Source organism: Folsomia candida, unplaced genomic scaffold (genome assembly GCF_002217175.1).
Source record: "Folsomia candida strain VU population unplaced genomic scaffold, ASM221717v1 Fcan01_Sc006, whole genome shotgun sequence".
Classification (NCBI taxonomy): Eukaryota; Metazoa; Arthropoda; class Collembola; order Entomobryomorpha; family Isotomidae; genus Folsomia; species Folsomia candida.
This window is the reverse complement of record NW_019091198.1, coordinates 3,415,836-3,431,329: the sequence shown is the minus strand read 5'-3', so window position 1 is coordinate 3,431,329 and position 15,494 is coordinate 3,415,836. Positions and strand designations below refer to the sequence as shown.

Sequence of the window (15,494 nt, the reverse complement as noted above, 5' to 3'; positions counted from 1 at the left end):
TTTGAAGCATTAATTCCTTATGAAAATAAGCATACAAGTTAGGAGTTTCCATAAAGTATGCTGAAATAAAGTGAAGTATGCATCGGATAATCAATCCAGTGAGAATATTACTTAGGAACTCGTAACCTATATAAATACATTTCAATTATTCGTTAAATTGCCCGTCAATATCAATCACACATAGGAGTCAGCATATAAAACTCGACATTTGACCGTGGGAACAATACTCAGGATTGTGGGAACGCGTCCCGACAACTGTTTAAAAGTGGGCGACTCATGGTAAGGAACCATCATTTCGCTCTGAGACTTCGACAATGCAGGAAGTTGTACTTTCTCAACTCGAAAGCTACCACGATGTCATCCCGCAAAAGACCCTATGGAGCACTTGTCGTAGTTAGGGATGCAATTCTCCGATGTCTCCGCCAATCGCACCCGGGCAAGACGTTTAATCCGGATACTGTAGTGAGAACGGAAGAATTTGCAAATGAGCAGCTGGGTCCGCCATCGAATTCGTCATGAAACGACCGCAGAATTCTGTTTGGTGACACTACTCCGACCGATGACAGCAAATTTCGATGTTCCCACTGCAGCAGATACTTTAAAAATGTTATCGCTTTGAATAATTCGCACTACCAGGCAGAATCCAGTCTACAAGTTTCCAGTGCACAAGATCCCAGAACAATTCCAAGAGCTTGTTCGTATTCTTATCTACTTCGACCAGAACATAAGAAGCTCCATCCTGATAGAGCTTTCGGACTTGGCTTCTTTGGAGATTTGTGGATGGCAGATCAGCTAAAATGGAATGTGCGCCTCGAAACTCCCTCATCAGAACACACCCTCTCTACTCACGTCGCCAGAGATGTGCTTCGTTCCTATTTACCATTCATTCGGGATGTTGTAAGCAAATTCCACACTTAAATGGGACTCGAGTACATGAACGAATTGAAGAAACAAGTGGGACAATTGACCCTTGAGAATGCATCTCTTAGAACGAAAATTCGGATGCATGAAAAACACGTCGACAACCCTGAAGATGAAGCAGATTTTTGATTAATTTAATTAATTTAAAAGTAATGAATAAAAAATTAATTTAATAGTATTAATTTTAAAATGTTTGCCATTTAGCTACCGGGGAACCACCTCAATGTTCTGCGGTTGCAGTATTATTCGCAGTAATTATTTTATTATTACCAGTATTATTATTATTTAGATAATTATTAAATATATTATTATTTCCAGCTAAAAAATGCTATCTATGCTGCTCGACAAGATGCAGGTCACGATGAGTGGTTTGAACTGGGTAAGTAGTGTGCCAAGTAAATTACTTAAAATTCTGATAAATTTTAAATAAATGTCAAAATTGTAAATCTGCAGACGGGCCGGTTACTGTAGAAGACGTTTTGGTCAATTGCTTAACTTCATCAAGTCAGTTTAAGCTGTAATAATTTTCTTTCATGTAAATCAATATAAACAAATATTAATAAAAGAGACTTTTAAGTATTTGAAGCATTAATTCCTTATAAAAATATGCATACAAGTTAGGAGTTTCCATAAAGATAAAGTGAGGTATGCACAGGATAATCAATCCATTGAGAATATTACTTATTATTTACTAAGTAGGCGCATATTGTGTTCGATATCATAATAACATGGACATAAAATTGTGTTTTAACAATGGGACAAAACACAATCAACCTTTGTGAAAATGCTAACTGAAAGGAACTCGAAACCTATATAAATACATTTCAATTATTCGTTGAATTGCCCTTCAATATCAATCACACATAGGAGTCAACATAGAAAATTCGGCATTTGACCGCACAACTGTTGTCACCGATTTTTATCATCAAATTAGAGGTTTGCATATGTCGGGTAGGGTAACTGACGGTCTGTCACTGGTTCATGTCATACATGTAGTTTTACACCTTTGCATATTGGATTAGCTGAAATATATAACCAGCAGTATCAGCGGGGGCGGAACATTGTTTGAGACAAAGCTAGCAGTGCATTTCCCTTTTTGATGAATGTATCAAAAAGTTGTAAGATACTCACAACTTTCAGTTATTCAGGTCTCATGCGCCACCCACAAGAGGTTCGAGCAAAAATAAAATACTGGCAGCAGATGTGCAAGAGGATAACTAATCGCGAGTAACTAAATATCTCACCCAACCAACTGCACATTTCTTTTCGCTACAGTCGTCTTGCTTCTTAAACGTAACAGTTTTTGCAGAAGAATAATAATAATGACAGCGATGCCAAGCCAAGCTGTTTCGTCCGATGAGAGCTACAACGTACTGAACTCATTTTCTCGGTTTCCGTTTACTTTTAGGTTTTATTGCTTTCGCAAGCACGGGATTGGAGTGGAACATATGTCTTCAACCGGGTAGAGTAGTACTACATTCGTGTATTTCGGCAGTAGTAGAGTAGCAACTTACTTATCATCCACTACTTTGCAAGATATGGGAGAAATCGGGAGATGCCCGAGTCAGTCAGTCAGTGGGTTCCTAGGTCGGGTTGAAGGCGGTCGGCGATTCTTCTCTCCTCGGTTCCATTATCTGCCAACGCCAGTATAAATATCAACATTTGAATTCTTATCTTCCTCCCTGAGTAGCACAATCAAAACAATACAACAATATATCGGTGCAGCATTATTTCGTCGCTTACCCAAGCCAAACCCACGCCTCCGTTTTCACTATCTAAATACATAGGTTCAGAAGTTTGATACCATTTTTGAGCCAGGCAGTTTACTAACAGCGTCCAAAGTGTTAGAATCTCTTGGTGCTCTTTTCTCACTCGTGCTAAAACAACTAACCAGCAGAGAAGAGACTGGACCATTGCTGCATACATAGTCAAATTCACTCGCTCGCGTTGGAGTGGCATATTGCTGAAACACTGCTGACAAGTGGTGATGGTATAAATAGCGAATAATTTGCAACAACAGTCACACACCTTCAACAACGCACTACCGGCTAATACTTAACGAAGCCTTTGCTGGACAACTTTTTGCAACTGGATATTTTTGGGATTGGAAGTGTCTCACTCGCAATCAGTTCAACGGGATCGTCTCATTTTCCCAGTGATTAACTAAAGCAACCAATCAACCTTTCAAGTCTTCGTAGAATAATTAATAAACTTCAGTCGTGTTAATGGCAAGCTTCCTGCACAAATCTAAGGAGCAAATTGGTAAGTGTGAGACTTTTCTAAAACTTGTATTGCATGCATATTTATAACGATTTAAGTATAGCTTTCGTGGAATTGAAAAATGACTCGTCAATAATGTCAATGTCGGTTCAGAAGTCATCATGTAGCCAATTATCGTCCAATTTCATCACGACAAATAGCAATGTCACTATTGACAAATTACCCCTCTTGTTAGGGAAAGTCAGTCGTGGCCGAACTCTGGGAGAAGCTATTAAATTGTCCCGAACACATAGTAGCAAGTTACTGTTAGGTTGATGTATATTATGTCGATTGTCTGGCATGCCTATTAATGCATACGTCTCACGCAAGCCACATATATTGTAATTACCAACGAACATCCAGAACGAATTGATTACACTTGACATTCAATCAATTCCTGAAAGTAAACCGAGTCGGGTATTCATTCATTCTGCTTGGACGAAGGTCGCATTGCTTCGCTAAGCTAACAGTTTCCACTAGCATTTAATAAGATTGACATTCACTCACTCACTCTTTCTCTCATCCTGGCCGAGAAAGTCGTGAATACTTGGGAGAGTAATAATGAATAGATACATACTTAGCTACCCATCCGTTATATCAGTAGCGTGGCATCAATAGGCTCGGTTGTTCGCTAACTATCTCCGTTTGAATGGCGAGGTTTTGCATAAACTGTTGTATAATTTTCGGTTTCAAAGTCTTGTCTGGGATTTCTCTTTGCCAACAACTGCAATTTCGACGTCATCACGGATAAGTATATAGTTCATGCCGTTAATTTAGCCATGCACAACCTTGTTCCATATCAGCAATGATTGTTCCCAACTATATGCATGCATAGACGGGTGGGAGAGTACCTAAATATAAGCGTTCTCCAATCTTGGGCCGTCACCGTCTAACGTCGGTCGGTAGAGAGAAGCGTTGCGGGTGTGGGAGCAGGAAGGATCGATGCACAGTTCGGGGTCTGAGAGGAGAAAGTCGTTCTTGGAGTTTTGCTACTTATATGTGGATCCCTAAGCTCAAAGGTTGTACGTATTTATACACCAGACGAGCATGTTGGTCTTTTACACATATTGTGAGCATTATATTTCTTGGTGATGGAATTTCTGCAGCCAAAATTATGTTAGAAAGCGGTCGAAATTCAATTCAAACTTATCACAATTAAATAAAATTATGCAAAAGTTGGAGGAGGTTTAGTTCAGGCCCTGAATTTCAGGGTCCATCCAAATCTACAGTAGTAGAGCCTCTCCCTGTCACTCCAATTCTGGTCTTCAATTTCTTTTTTTAAATATTTTCAATTTCGACTTGAAAAATTATCCCATCTTTTATTCTTCATTCAAATAAACTTCTTGGCCTCACACAACAAATCATTGATTATGTAATTTCGTTCAAGGTGAGATGCACGTATAAAAAAGTTTGCAACAAGATATGCAATTGTTTTTTTTGTGAGTCAGTCAGTTTGTGCATGAATGAAGTTTCGTCCTGATGCAACTTTTTCTTTCATAAATTTCGTGTTTGTCTCCCCAACTTATAGGACAAACAAAGGTCTATAGTGCATATATGTAGGTCTTCACAGAAGTCATAATTCGGTTCTGGAAATTCTTGGGTAAATGACGTCACGAGCTTGTGTCAGTTCACTCCCACGAGCACGTGCTTTCTCGGTCTATAAACTCTAAAGGATAGGGTAAAGAGTACATGTACTTCCTACTACACAAGTATATGTACTCATGTAGCTGACATAATTCTGGAAAATATTACAATTTCCGCCAAACTATAAAAGTTCGTTGGGTTCATCGTGTAGTTTAACTTGTTCATGTGCTATTTATTCAATTCTTGCTAATTACTTGCCATACACAGGTGTATTACATAGTTTGTAACGTCATTTTTACCCATGTGGGTATGTGTCATGCCGAGAAGAATTACATAACGCGAACCGAAAGTTTTTTGCGTCACAGGTACATTTAACGCTAAAAATGATGCAATGTGAGACTAAAAAACCGTGGATTGAAACAAACCCATCGTCTGCAATCTTGTGACATGATTTGTTAGTTGCAATTTACATGGGCATACTTTGCCTCTGGTTGGTTCGGTTTATTTTACAAAGCATATGAAATGAATGACTTCACCCGGCTCCGGATTCGATCTGGTGTTTGCCGGATTGACGTAATTCTGCAAGTGCACATTGTATATATTTATGTAGTTGTTTCAGTACAGTCTTGGACTGATGATAGTAGGTAAACACAAGGAAAACGATAGTATAGTACTTACAGTAATAATTTGGCAGTGTTTCTGCGAGTTCAAGGATGATCATTAGCCAGATTTTTGTACCAGACTTTTAATAATCATATGAATATGAATGGCTTCTCGCACACCCACAAAAACTATCGTAAAATATCATGTTTATGGTTGTTATAAGGTTTAAGTGGACGAGTTGATTATGAATTTCTGCCTCGTGCACTAAAACAAACCATCATCATAGATTCGCATACTTATTTAAATATGTATAAATGTATATATGTGCATAGCTGTTGTCAATACGCATAAAAATATAACCCCGTGATGGAACATAAGATTTTATGCTCGTAAATACATAAATGTTTCCAAACTGGTTTTGAATGAGGGCTCGGAAAGCATGTAATCGGTTTATGATACATAAAGAAATAATTATTCACAAATAAATAGTTAAACTGCCGGAAAGCCCTGCTACTATTTAAATATAAGGTTTTTTTAATTCTTGAGAATTAAGTATTTCATACATATATCTACAAGTTTTAAAGAATAAATTAATGAATTAAAGTTCGAATCCCGACTCAAAACCTTAGTTTTTACCCTTGTTACGAATATTGAGGACCTTGGAACTATTTCACTCTACTTTTGTTTGTATTGTTATATATTCTCCAACGTAAAAAATTTTACTACCGGTTGAAGGTCAGTCGACGACGAGGAGCATCCTGCAGCTTTATACTTTCTGGTTCCACTTTATGAGTCCATCCATCTATATTCGTTCTTAAAAACTGAACTTATTAATGCTTGGCAAACTTATTTCATGGAAAACCCGAACGTTGAAAAAGTAGCGTCATCGGATACTGGATGTGGTCAGTACTTACTGATAATTATGCGAGTCAGTTACACAACAAATTATGTAATTTTGCAGTTATTATACGAGTTCATGGCTAGAATTTAGAACTGAATCGTGTTTCAAATTTCAACTCGAATAAGAAGTACGTACGTATAAAGTGGGCTTGTCACATGTTGTTTATCGTTACTTTAAATGAATGCAGACATGAAAAAGTGGCAAATGGTTCAACGTCAGAATGTCTTGTGATAAAAAATTATTCAAATTTATTTAATTATTCCAAAAAGTACATTTCCTTAATTTTGGGCCGTAACAATTAGCAAATTCTAAAATAGAGAAAATTATCAGGGAAAAGAACCACATAAACATTGACATTTTTCTCATGTTGTCTGGTCAATGTCATTATCGTTCAGTGATAAGGAGGCGGATAGAGATTCTTTCTGGGTTTACATATTTCCGCAGTTGTTTGCTCGTGTGTATTTTGTCTCCATTTCACTCGTAACCAGACCACCACCGATTTGAAATTAAATGAGACAGAGATCGAGGTCGACAATTCAATTAAATCCAATAGCGCATGCGGTGCAATCCGCCGGCACACACAACTGCACAAATTCACACTTGTTCTGTTTAATTTTGGCATTTACTACGGAATTCCAAGTGCATTTAGTAAACCCAGTTTTGGCCAGACTCCAATTACTTACGTAATGTGCTCTGTCTTTTCGCACGCACCAGAAGAATTTAGAAAACAAGTGCATGAGGAAATAATGTATGCAAATATTGGATACCGGTTTATGTAGGAATTTTTTCCCAGAGTGGTTCCGGTATATAAATATTTTCTTGTAAGGGTTCCCTGGACTTTGTACCTGTTGTAATAAGACCATACTGCTTGACAAATTAGTTGGTGGGTAGATTTGTAGCATGAAAGTAGTCGTATGAAACGAAACCTTGACCGCTTTAACAGGAGACAAAGAAGAAGAGATGGAAGCAACTCCAGCCAGACAGACAGACCTTCTTCTCCTTCCTGAACATGAACTTGCCTAAGTTGTCAGTTGCATGCTAACCGAAACCGAATCATACCGTGGCTGAGGGACATAACAGGTTTTCTGGTTCCTTATTCAACTTTAGTGCATAATTCCGGACTCAGGGAACTCATCAGCAGCCGACCTTTAGTTTGACTACTAAACTCCTTTTGTGTCTAATAATATACAAAACCACTAAACCAGCATCGTAATTAAAACTTCCTCCGCATAATAATAATAATGAGTTTCATATAGTGCATCCATTGGGCCAGACACGGTCGGTCGGTTGGTTGTTCTGTCGGGACGCTTGTGATCATGCAATTCTTACATTACGTAAATTAGAGCGAAAACTAATTATATATTTTGACTCGAGTTGCAAGATTTTTTCAACAGTTTGCTTAACGGTCCAGTTCTGGGCAGATCAAAAAGGTTGCTGACTACAATGTAAAAAGTGATAATACAGTGCACTCTCTTAAATATTTACATACTGAGGAGGATAAGAACACGATCTTCCAATTTTCTGGGACAGTGTCAACTCTGCTAGCTCATTATCTACTTTTGTTCTCTTTAAAGTTTAACGTAAAACTGTACGCATTTACTGCACAGAAGACGAGTAATATAAAAATAAGGGGGTCGAACAGTAGAGTTATTATTTTATAACGTCCTGCACTGAAAATCTGTGGATAATCCAATGCTTCCGGAGGACGGAAAGGAAAAGGAAGCTACATTCCGACTCTGGAATCCATCAGAGTTTGACATCCTCTCCGGTATTTTTTTGCCTTATTAAACCAAAACATTGCAAAATAGTTGAAGGTTAAACGTGTTATTCTTTTCAGTCAAAAGCATTTAAATATATTTGATATCATCATCAGTACAGTGATATAAATTGGAACTTAGGTATTTGAGGCGATAATCAGAAGGATTACTGTGAGGATCTGTACTCACTTTTTGCATTGATGGATGGATGGGATTTTTCAGCCCTTTTCATGTTGACAATTTGTCAAAACATTTTTGTGAAACTTGACTGTGTTCGTATTTATCTCAAATAATTTAACTCGTTCATTTGCATAATATGTACGTGGCGTGTATGCTGCGTATATAAACATGGCTCATTATCCATTCACCAACTATAACCTATCCCAACTAATTCATTACCGTCGTTGCAAAAATGTTGTCCGAGTCTGGCTCCTCTCTGGTGGTGGTAGTAAATAAGTCCAAGTATTAATGAAGTAAAAGGAAGGATCTCGAAATGTAAATTTCCAGCCTAACCGAGTAGAATCTGTGAAGTATGTAAAGCAGATTATGAAACCAGCAGCAACCCACTCGATGTTTACAATCTTTTTTCGTCTAGGGCATAATTTGTAATCTTTGGCATCACTAATGAGAGAGATAAGCATCATGTATATCCGTCGGACGCATAATGTTGAGCATGCATATTAGCGTAGGTCATATGGTACATTGAATTAGTGTGTTTAGAACTTGAGAACCGGTTTTTGGTTTCTGGAAAAAACGGAAGGGTAATAAAATTGGTACAATTGCAAAAAAGTTATGAGTGAACAACTTTGTTTTATTCTGAGATACGCATCCATCCAACTTACTTATGTAACATCGCATTGTAGTAAAATAAGTAAGTCGCCATATTAAGAGTTGACAATATTTTATGTTATTCTAATCCTCATAAATCACATAGTGGCGAAACTGATGAACTCGGTGGGGTAAAAAGTTCACGAGTTTTGGTGGGAATTTTGAATTTTTTGCAAAAAACTGCAAATATCATCTTGAGTTGTTTATGTTTTTAGTGGGTTCCAATGGGAAGAGTATGTGTGGTGGTGGCTTCCCGCCACACATACTCTATGACGAGTTGAGACGAATCAGGAAAAATTGCAAAGTGTTTATCTTGTAGTTCGAAAACCGAGATTAAATGTACACTCAAAAATGTGAAGTATGTTGGATTATAACTAGCAGTTGTTGCACAACAAGGGAGCATGCCCTTTAAGGAATTGATATGCTACTTGTATTTATATTAATCGACGAATGTCAAGTTTCGTCTAAATTTTGCTTTCCTCGAGATTCGATGATTAATATAAATACAAGTAGCATATCAATTCCTTAAAGGGCATGCTCCCTTGTTGTGCAACAACTGCTAGTTATAATCCAACATACTTCACATTTTTGAGTGTACATTTAATCTCGGTTTTCGAATTACAAGATCAAAAACCTGTGCAAAAAATAATGCATGGGGTAACATACGGGAGAAATATTGAGCGAGAGACTGTATTGGCTGATAGAGCGGCCAGAGCAAACTATTACGCCCCGTTAAGTGCTGGAAATAAATGGACAATCAAAATATTGCAAAATAACTGAAGTGCTCATAAAATCGCTAGGCTAGATGTTCCTGGTAGATATTTTATAGGCACATACATTTTATAGTATTCTGCAATAAAAATACTTCACACAACTGCTGGTTGAAATTTCTAATTTGATAATGTTGCTGGAGAAACACGCCACCTTTGTTATCCTGTCCAGTCAAGGTTGATTCTTTTAGCGTACAGTGAAAGATTCGATTTACGACCTGTGTGGTGAGGCACTTTTGCACTCAAGTTTTCCCAACTAATTAACAACTCGAGTGGTTTTACATGACTTTTTTTAGCAAATTTTAAATCATTAAAGAAATAATATACGATGTTCAGTAGCATAATATGCATTATCATGAATTGATAATTGGATACATTTGTTTCCAGAATAGGATTTTTGGCTGTTAATTTAAATAGATTTTCGTGTCTCAATATTTTGTTTGTTGAACCAGTCACGATTTTTGTTGGCAAATGATTAAATCGACTTTGTCCCAACACCTTGGCATGAATTTGGTCTCCTCGTTCGTCGTATGTACATAAATACATTCGCGTGGTGTGATAAAACTCCAATGTTCCATCTCATTGTTTCTTTTCTTTCATTAGTTCAAGATTTTACATGGATGCATGCGAGTCCCACACAAAAGTAATAATTTGTTTGACACCCGGCCGACAAAAATGTGCCTGGCTGCAAATTAAGTTGTGAGTGTGCCAATTTTCATGTTTAATTCGAGTACTTTTGTTACAAAGTATTAAATGTAAATAAACATTAGAGTAGAGATACATAGATAAACCGAGTAAATACGAAGTGCAAGGTTTGGGTTTATCCTGGCATATGAACAGATTAAATGCTGGACTATTCGACGACGGCGACGACTCGTCATGTTCAGCTCAGGAATTATTTTTCGTCCATAGATAAATAATACAGTTTATGAGGCTCAGCCGTCATATCGTGCTGACAAGATTATCATAATCTCTCTCTCTCTCTCATCCAAAGTAAAAACTATGTTTCATCGAACAACTCGAAAATTGTATTTATGTCACTAGTGGAATTTTACAATGTGGATGGTTAGTGATACTCATGCATGTTGATGCTAAACACGTATTATGTAAATATGTAAACTCTTTAGAGAATTCAATTCAATCCAGAATTCCACATCCCGCTGGTTCTAATGAACTGGCTGATAAGTTACGATTGACATGTTCACAATAAAGCCGGGTAATAAAATTGCAAACTTTGTATGATTGGCTGGAAGTGGGGGCAGGGGTAATAAAAATAATGTAGTTTAGCAAAAACTCGTACTCGGTAAACTTAACCTTCTACGTCGCAGAAAAGGCTGGCTGCATATATGTAACTGCCGCATTGCGTAAGAACGCAATTGGTATTATTGTAATACATACAAAGCCAAAGTCAAGGCGAGTCAAAATCAGCACGAAGGTTGGGTGGAAGTCATGGTCATAAAAGGTGTTGTTTGAGCGTCGTAAATTTGGTATGCAAAAGTTTATGACTTTATATTTCTGCACGGTGACCATGATATTGAGTAAGGGGGATGAACTACTGGCGCCTCGCGAAGTCTTGTAGCACGACCAGGATTAAAAATTAAGTACTTATTATCTGGAGTTTGTAGTAAATAAATACAAACACAATATTAAGATATCAAATGGGGGTCAAACTTATTGCCCCCTGATAAACCAATGTAATGTGATATATTCATGAATATGTAATCGTAGTCTTATCAAAGTATGATGACCCATGACACTAATGACTGCTTTAATGAAACACTTTTTTATCAATGCAGGTGCAGCACAAAAAATTGGGGAACTTCGACAGAATCCTGCGGACGATGTCTGGAAGGAGCAAGTGGACTTCAAAGTGACTCGAGGTCAATGTTGGCATGGTAGGTACATCGTTTTTAGGAATATGTAAAAATTATTGACATTACAGTTGCATTTTGTTTCATGCAGTGGTTTTCGCCCCGGATGAATCTTATTTCGCCTGGATTTCTGCCCCAAGAAAGCTGCTACTTGTACCCTGGGACCGAGAACGTAATTGCATGTAAGTCATTGTCTTCATTCAGGTTCTATCTTTAGATTCTTGGCGAAAGTAACGAATCTGTCGTGAATAAGTATTATTACATCTTTTGCAGCTGTGTTTCATATTTGGATTTTTTTATAGAATATTTTTAGTTCGTTATATTTTTTCTTTCTCATTTTGGAATGCAGAAAGTGGAACAACGACGGCTTGTAAAAGAATTTTTATTGAATGTCGTATATCAATTGTTTCAGTGCTTCTCAGTTGCCATCAACTTTAAAGGAGAGTCGAGTGGATGGAGGAATTGTTGGAGGACCACGCCTCCGAGAAACCATTACTCTCACGTGTCAATACCCTTTTCTCTGCGTGAATTTCGGAATTTCCAACAAAACTGTAAAACAACCCACCCGGACCTCTTGGACCAGATATGATTTTGCGAACGTCAACGTTGTCGCCACGGGGCACACCAACGGTCGAATCCGTATTTGGAACTTGGAGACGGGAGCTTTTCTTACGGTTAGGCTAGATTTTGGATTTTGTCTTCAATTATCCGTGTCTTTTAAAATATAAATTACATTTTTTGAACTGCAACAGGAATTGATTAGCCATCGGGCTGCAATTCGAGACTTGGCGTTTGCTCCCGATGGATCCCTTCGCTTGATTTCGGCATCTTTGGACAAAACATTGAAGGTGATTCAACTTACCTATATATTCTTATTTCTTAATGAAATATACAAATATTACCAGATTATTATTATTTATTCTTATTATTAATGACCCATTGTTGTTTATGCGTGCAGGGGTGGGATCTTCATGAAGATGGAAACATGTTCAAAACATTCATTGCTCACAAGGAGGAAGCATTGTGGTGCACTTGGTCACCAAACTCAAAATTGTTGGCATCGACTGGAAACGAAAAGACTGTAAGCTTATCTCCAAGTTGAGTCTACATATACCAAGCCAAGCCCTTGTCTTATTTTAATGTGTTCTTATCAGGTATTCGTGTGGGGAATGGACAACTACAAGCTGATCCGGACTCTGGAGGGACATTCTCACAACGTTGTTAGTTGCTCCTTCAGTCCGGATGGGGCCGTGTTAGCGACAGCGTCATGGGACACTCAAGTCATTCTGTGGGATCCGTACTTGGGAGTCATCTTGTACACGTTGTACCATGTCCACCCTCCACCATCTCTTATTTATGCGTCCGGAGCAAATAGTGCTTGGGTTCGTGGAGTGTCGTATTCGAAAAATGGAATGAACGTGGTCACAGTGTCAGATGATCAGTAAGTTTTGCACCATTTTTGTATTAATGATATTTAATATATTTCTTAATTTAGAATTCCTCTTACTTAGCTTGATTCGATTTTGGAACCTCATGGGGGATGTGGACCCTGAAGGAATCGCTGGAGAAGATGAGGATCCTCTGTCATGTATTTATTCACCATCCGGCCGTTGTGTGGCTGTTGGGTAAGATTAATTTGGAATATTTCCATATTTAAGAAATTCAGAATTTTCTCAACTGAAAATCTTTCCCACTCTTGTATTTAGAACGGACAAATTCAAAGTAACATTCTACTCAGCTCGTAAGTTTGAAACAATAATTATTTCTTCATTCATCTGACTAGTTTTTTCATGATCTCATTGTTATACATACTTCTTATTTAATTGCAGCTGTAGAGATTCCAAGACTAACTCGTGAGTACAACAGATTTAATTTATTGCAATTTAAAAAAACAATTTGACAATTTATTTTATTCCAGACTTAGCTCGAATGGCCGTAAGGAAGGTCGTTTTGACGCAGCACGTGGATGAACTGGAGATTCCAAATTCCTTAAAGTCCTATCTTAAGTACAAGGTGTGGGTTTGAAAACGAAAAGACAAGGAAGCCAACTTAATAATAATAAGAATAGTTTCTGAGTCATAAGCGCATTTCAAGCCTCCGCATAGTTTCTAGACTTATCTGTATTCACGTTACAGACTTTGTGAATATCAATCACTGCAATAAGATTGATTTTTACAGATTTAGACATACGTTACCCTTGTACAATTCAATCAATGCTCTGCTTTTCTATCATTCTCAGCAATACAAGTGTCAAAAAGTAAATACTATACCTGCTGTACATAACATACGATAGGATAAAATGCAGTTTAATGTTTCTGCTTTTACAATAATCTTACAACAATATGCGACTTATTACTGTTCTAGTATTTTTCTCGAATTTGTCAAAACTCTTAGCAATTTTTGACCTGTAATACGCATACATACCAAGACCTGCCCCTATTTTATCAACTATCGGCAACTTTTTAATTACGGTGATTGTATAATATTTTAAGTAAGTAATGTACTTATGATGTAGGCAAATAATAATAAAATAAAGAAATAAGAGTCACAATGAACTTGTTGTTATCTATAAAAGATATTTCATGCGTTGTTTATTTTTTGAGTAAATCTGGATGCAGTGAAAGTAATTACTTTATGACAACAAAATGTTGGGCTAGGTTAGTATTTGACATCGAAAAATTGTCGATTTGATCGTAGCACATAGTTCCATAACCAAATATGCTCATACATAAGTACAAAAGTAGCACGCTATTTTATATCTTCGCAAATGTACGTCATATTGTAAATGCCATTTCTCTCATGAATGTAGACCAACATCTTTTTTATCTTCAAGTGTTTTGCCCCAAGGAGAAAGTTGACTGTGAAAAGTGAGGCAGCACTCGGGTGACTCATTACGCACACCACACCGTATCATCCCCTGCCAGGCTAAGGAGGAGAGTACGCCAACCTGATAATGACAGATATTGATGTCCTTTGGATATATGGTAGTACCCCCTCTGAAAGTAAAAAGTGTGAAGCGGTTTGATGCCATGGCCCAATTTACGCCCGTCACACCCCTTTGAAGGCGCGCCCGATGCCAAACTAGCTGCACTAAAAAATTCGCCAAAAATCCAATTTTCTTCGGATTTTCATAATAGTTACATATTTATGATCCCAAATAGTTGCTTTGTCATATCAAATATCAATCTGAACTATTTTGGAATTTTGAATTTTTTCAAGCCATGCCCTTTTCAGGATATATTCGAAAATATTGAAAATTTCTGAAAAGTTAATTTTGCAACTGAATATGATAAAGGGACTATCTGGGATCACAAATATATAATTATTATGAAAATCCGAACAAAATTGGATTTTTGGCGAATTTTTTAGTGCAGCTAGTTTGGCATCGGGCGCGCCTTCAAAGGGGTGTGACGGACGTAAATTTGGCCATGGCATCAAACCGCTTCACACTTTTTACTTTCAGAGGGGGTACTACCATATATCCAAAGGACATCAAGATCTGTCATTATCAGGTTGGCGTACTCTCCTCCTAAGTTTCAACTCGAATGATATCATTTCTGCAGACATTTATAAATGTCCTTTCGGAATACTTTCAGTGATCAATAAACGTGTGTGCACTGTGTGGATATGTGCATCTCTAAAAATAACGGTCAATGTATGTACAGAGAAAACAAAGGTATTAAACATTGAAGTTTATTATATTGTGGGCCTGCAACCTGCAATCCCTTCAGTCTTCACGAGTGAGTCGAAAGTGATTGGGGTTTACGAAAATTGAGGACTTTGGCGTCCAAGCACGTAAAAGCTATAAAACAAAGTACTCTTTATTCACTTCCACCATATAAAACTCAGATTTCACTCATTTTATTCCAGATCCCTTGTCGCTTCATCAAATGCTATCTCTGCGCCAGTGTCCATGGGATGACCACAGACTTTGTCGGAGGTAATTTTTGGGAATGCATAAGCTTATCTTACCCAGTAGGGTTGAGGTGGCTTGTTACGA

The 15,494-nt window shown here is 37.5% G+C and overlaps 1 protein-coding gene across 3 annotated transcripts; it reads left to right on the top strand.

The window, feature by feature from the left end:
• Nucleotides 1-2,503: 2,503 nt before the first annotated feature.
• On the top strand, nt 2,504-14,068 carry LOC110851400 (WD repeat and SOCS box-containing protein 1). Of its 3 annotated transcripts, none has more exons than XM_022099165.2 (11): nt 2,504-3,183; nt 11,420-11,518; nt 11,586-11,676; nt 11,907-12,168; nt 12,247-12,342; nt 12,453-12,575; nt 12,649-12,935; nt 13,006-13,119; nt 13,201-13,235; nt 13,324-13,347; nt 13,413-14,068. In XM_022099165.2, exons 1-11 carry the CDS (start codon nt 3,147-3,149, stop codon nt 13,517-13,519), a joined length of 1,275 nt encoding a protein of 424 aa, XP_021954857.1. In that variant the 5' UTR covers nt 2,504-3,146; the 3' UTR covers nt 13,520-14,068. The 3 variants fall into 3 exon arrangements, with proteins under 3 accessions (XP_021954857.1, XP_021954856.1, XP_035708861.1); XM_022099164.2 differs by lacking the exon at nt 2,504-3,183 and adding an exon at nt 7,420-8,036 and having other exon boundaries at nt 13,413-14,049; XM_035852968.1 differs by lacking the exon at nt 2,504-3,183 and adding an exon at nt 8,803-8,896.
• The last annotated feature ends 1,426 nt before the right edge of the window (nt 14,069-15,494 follow it).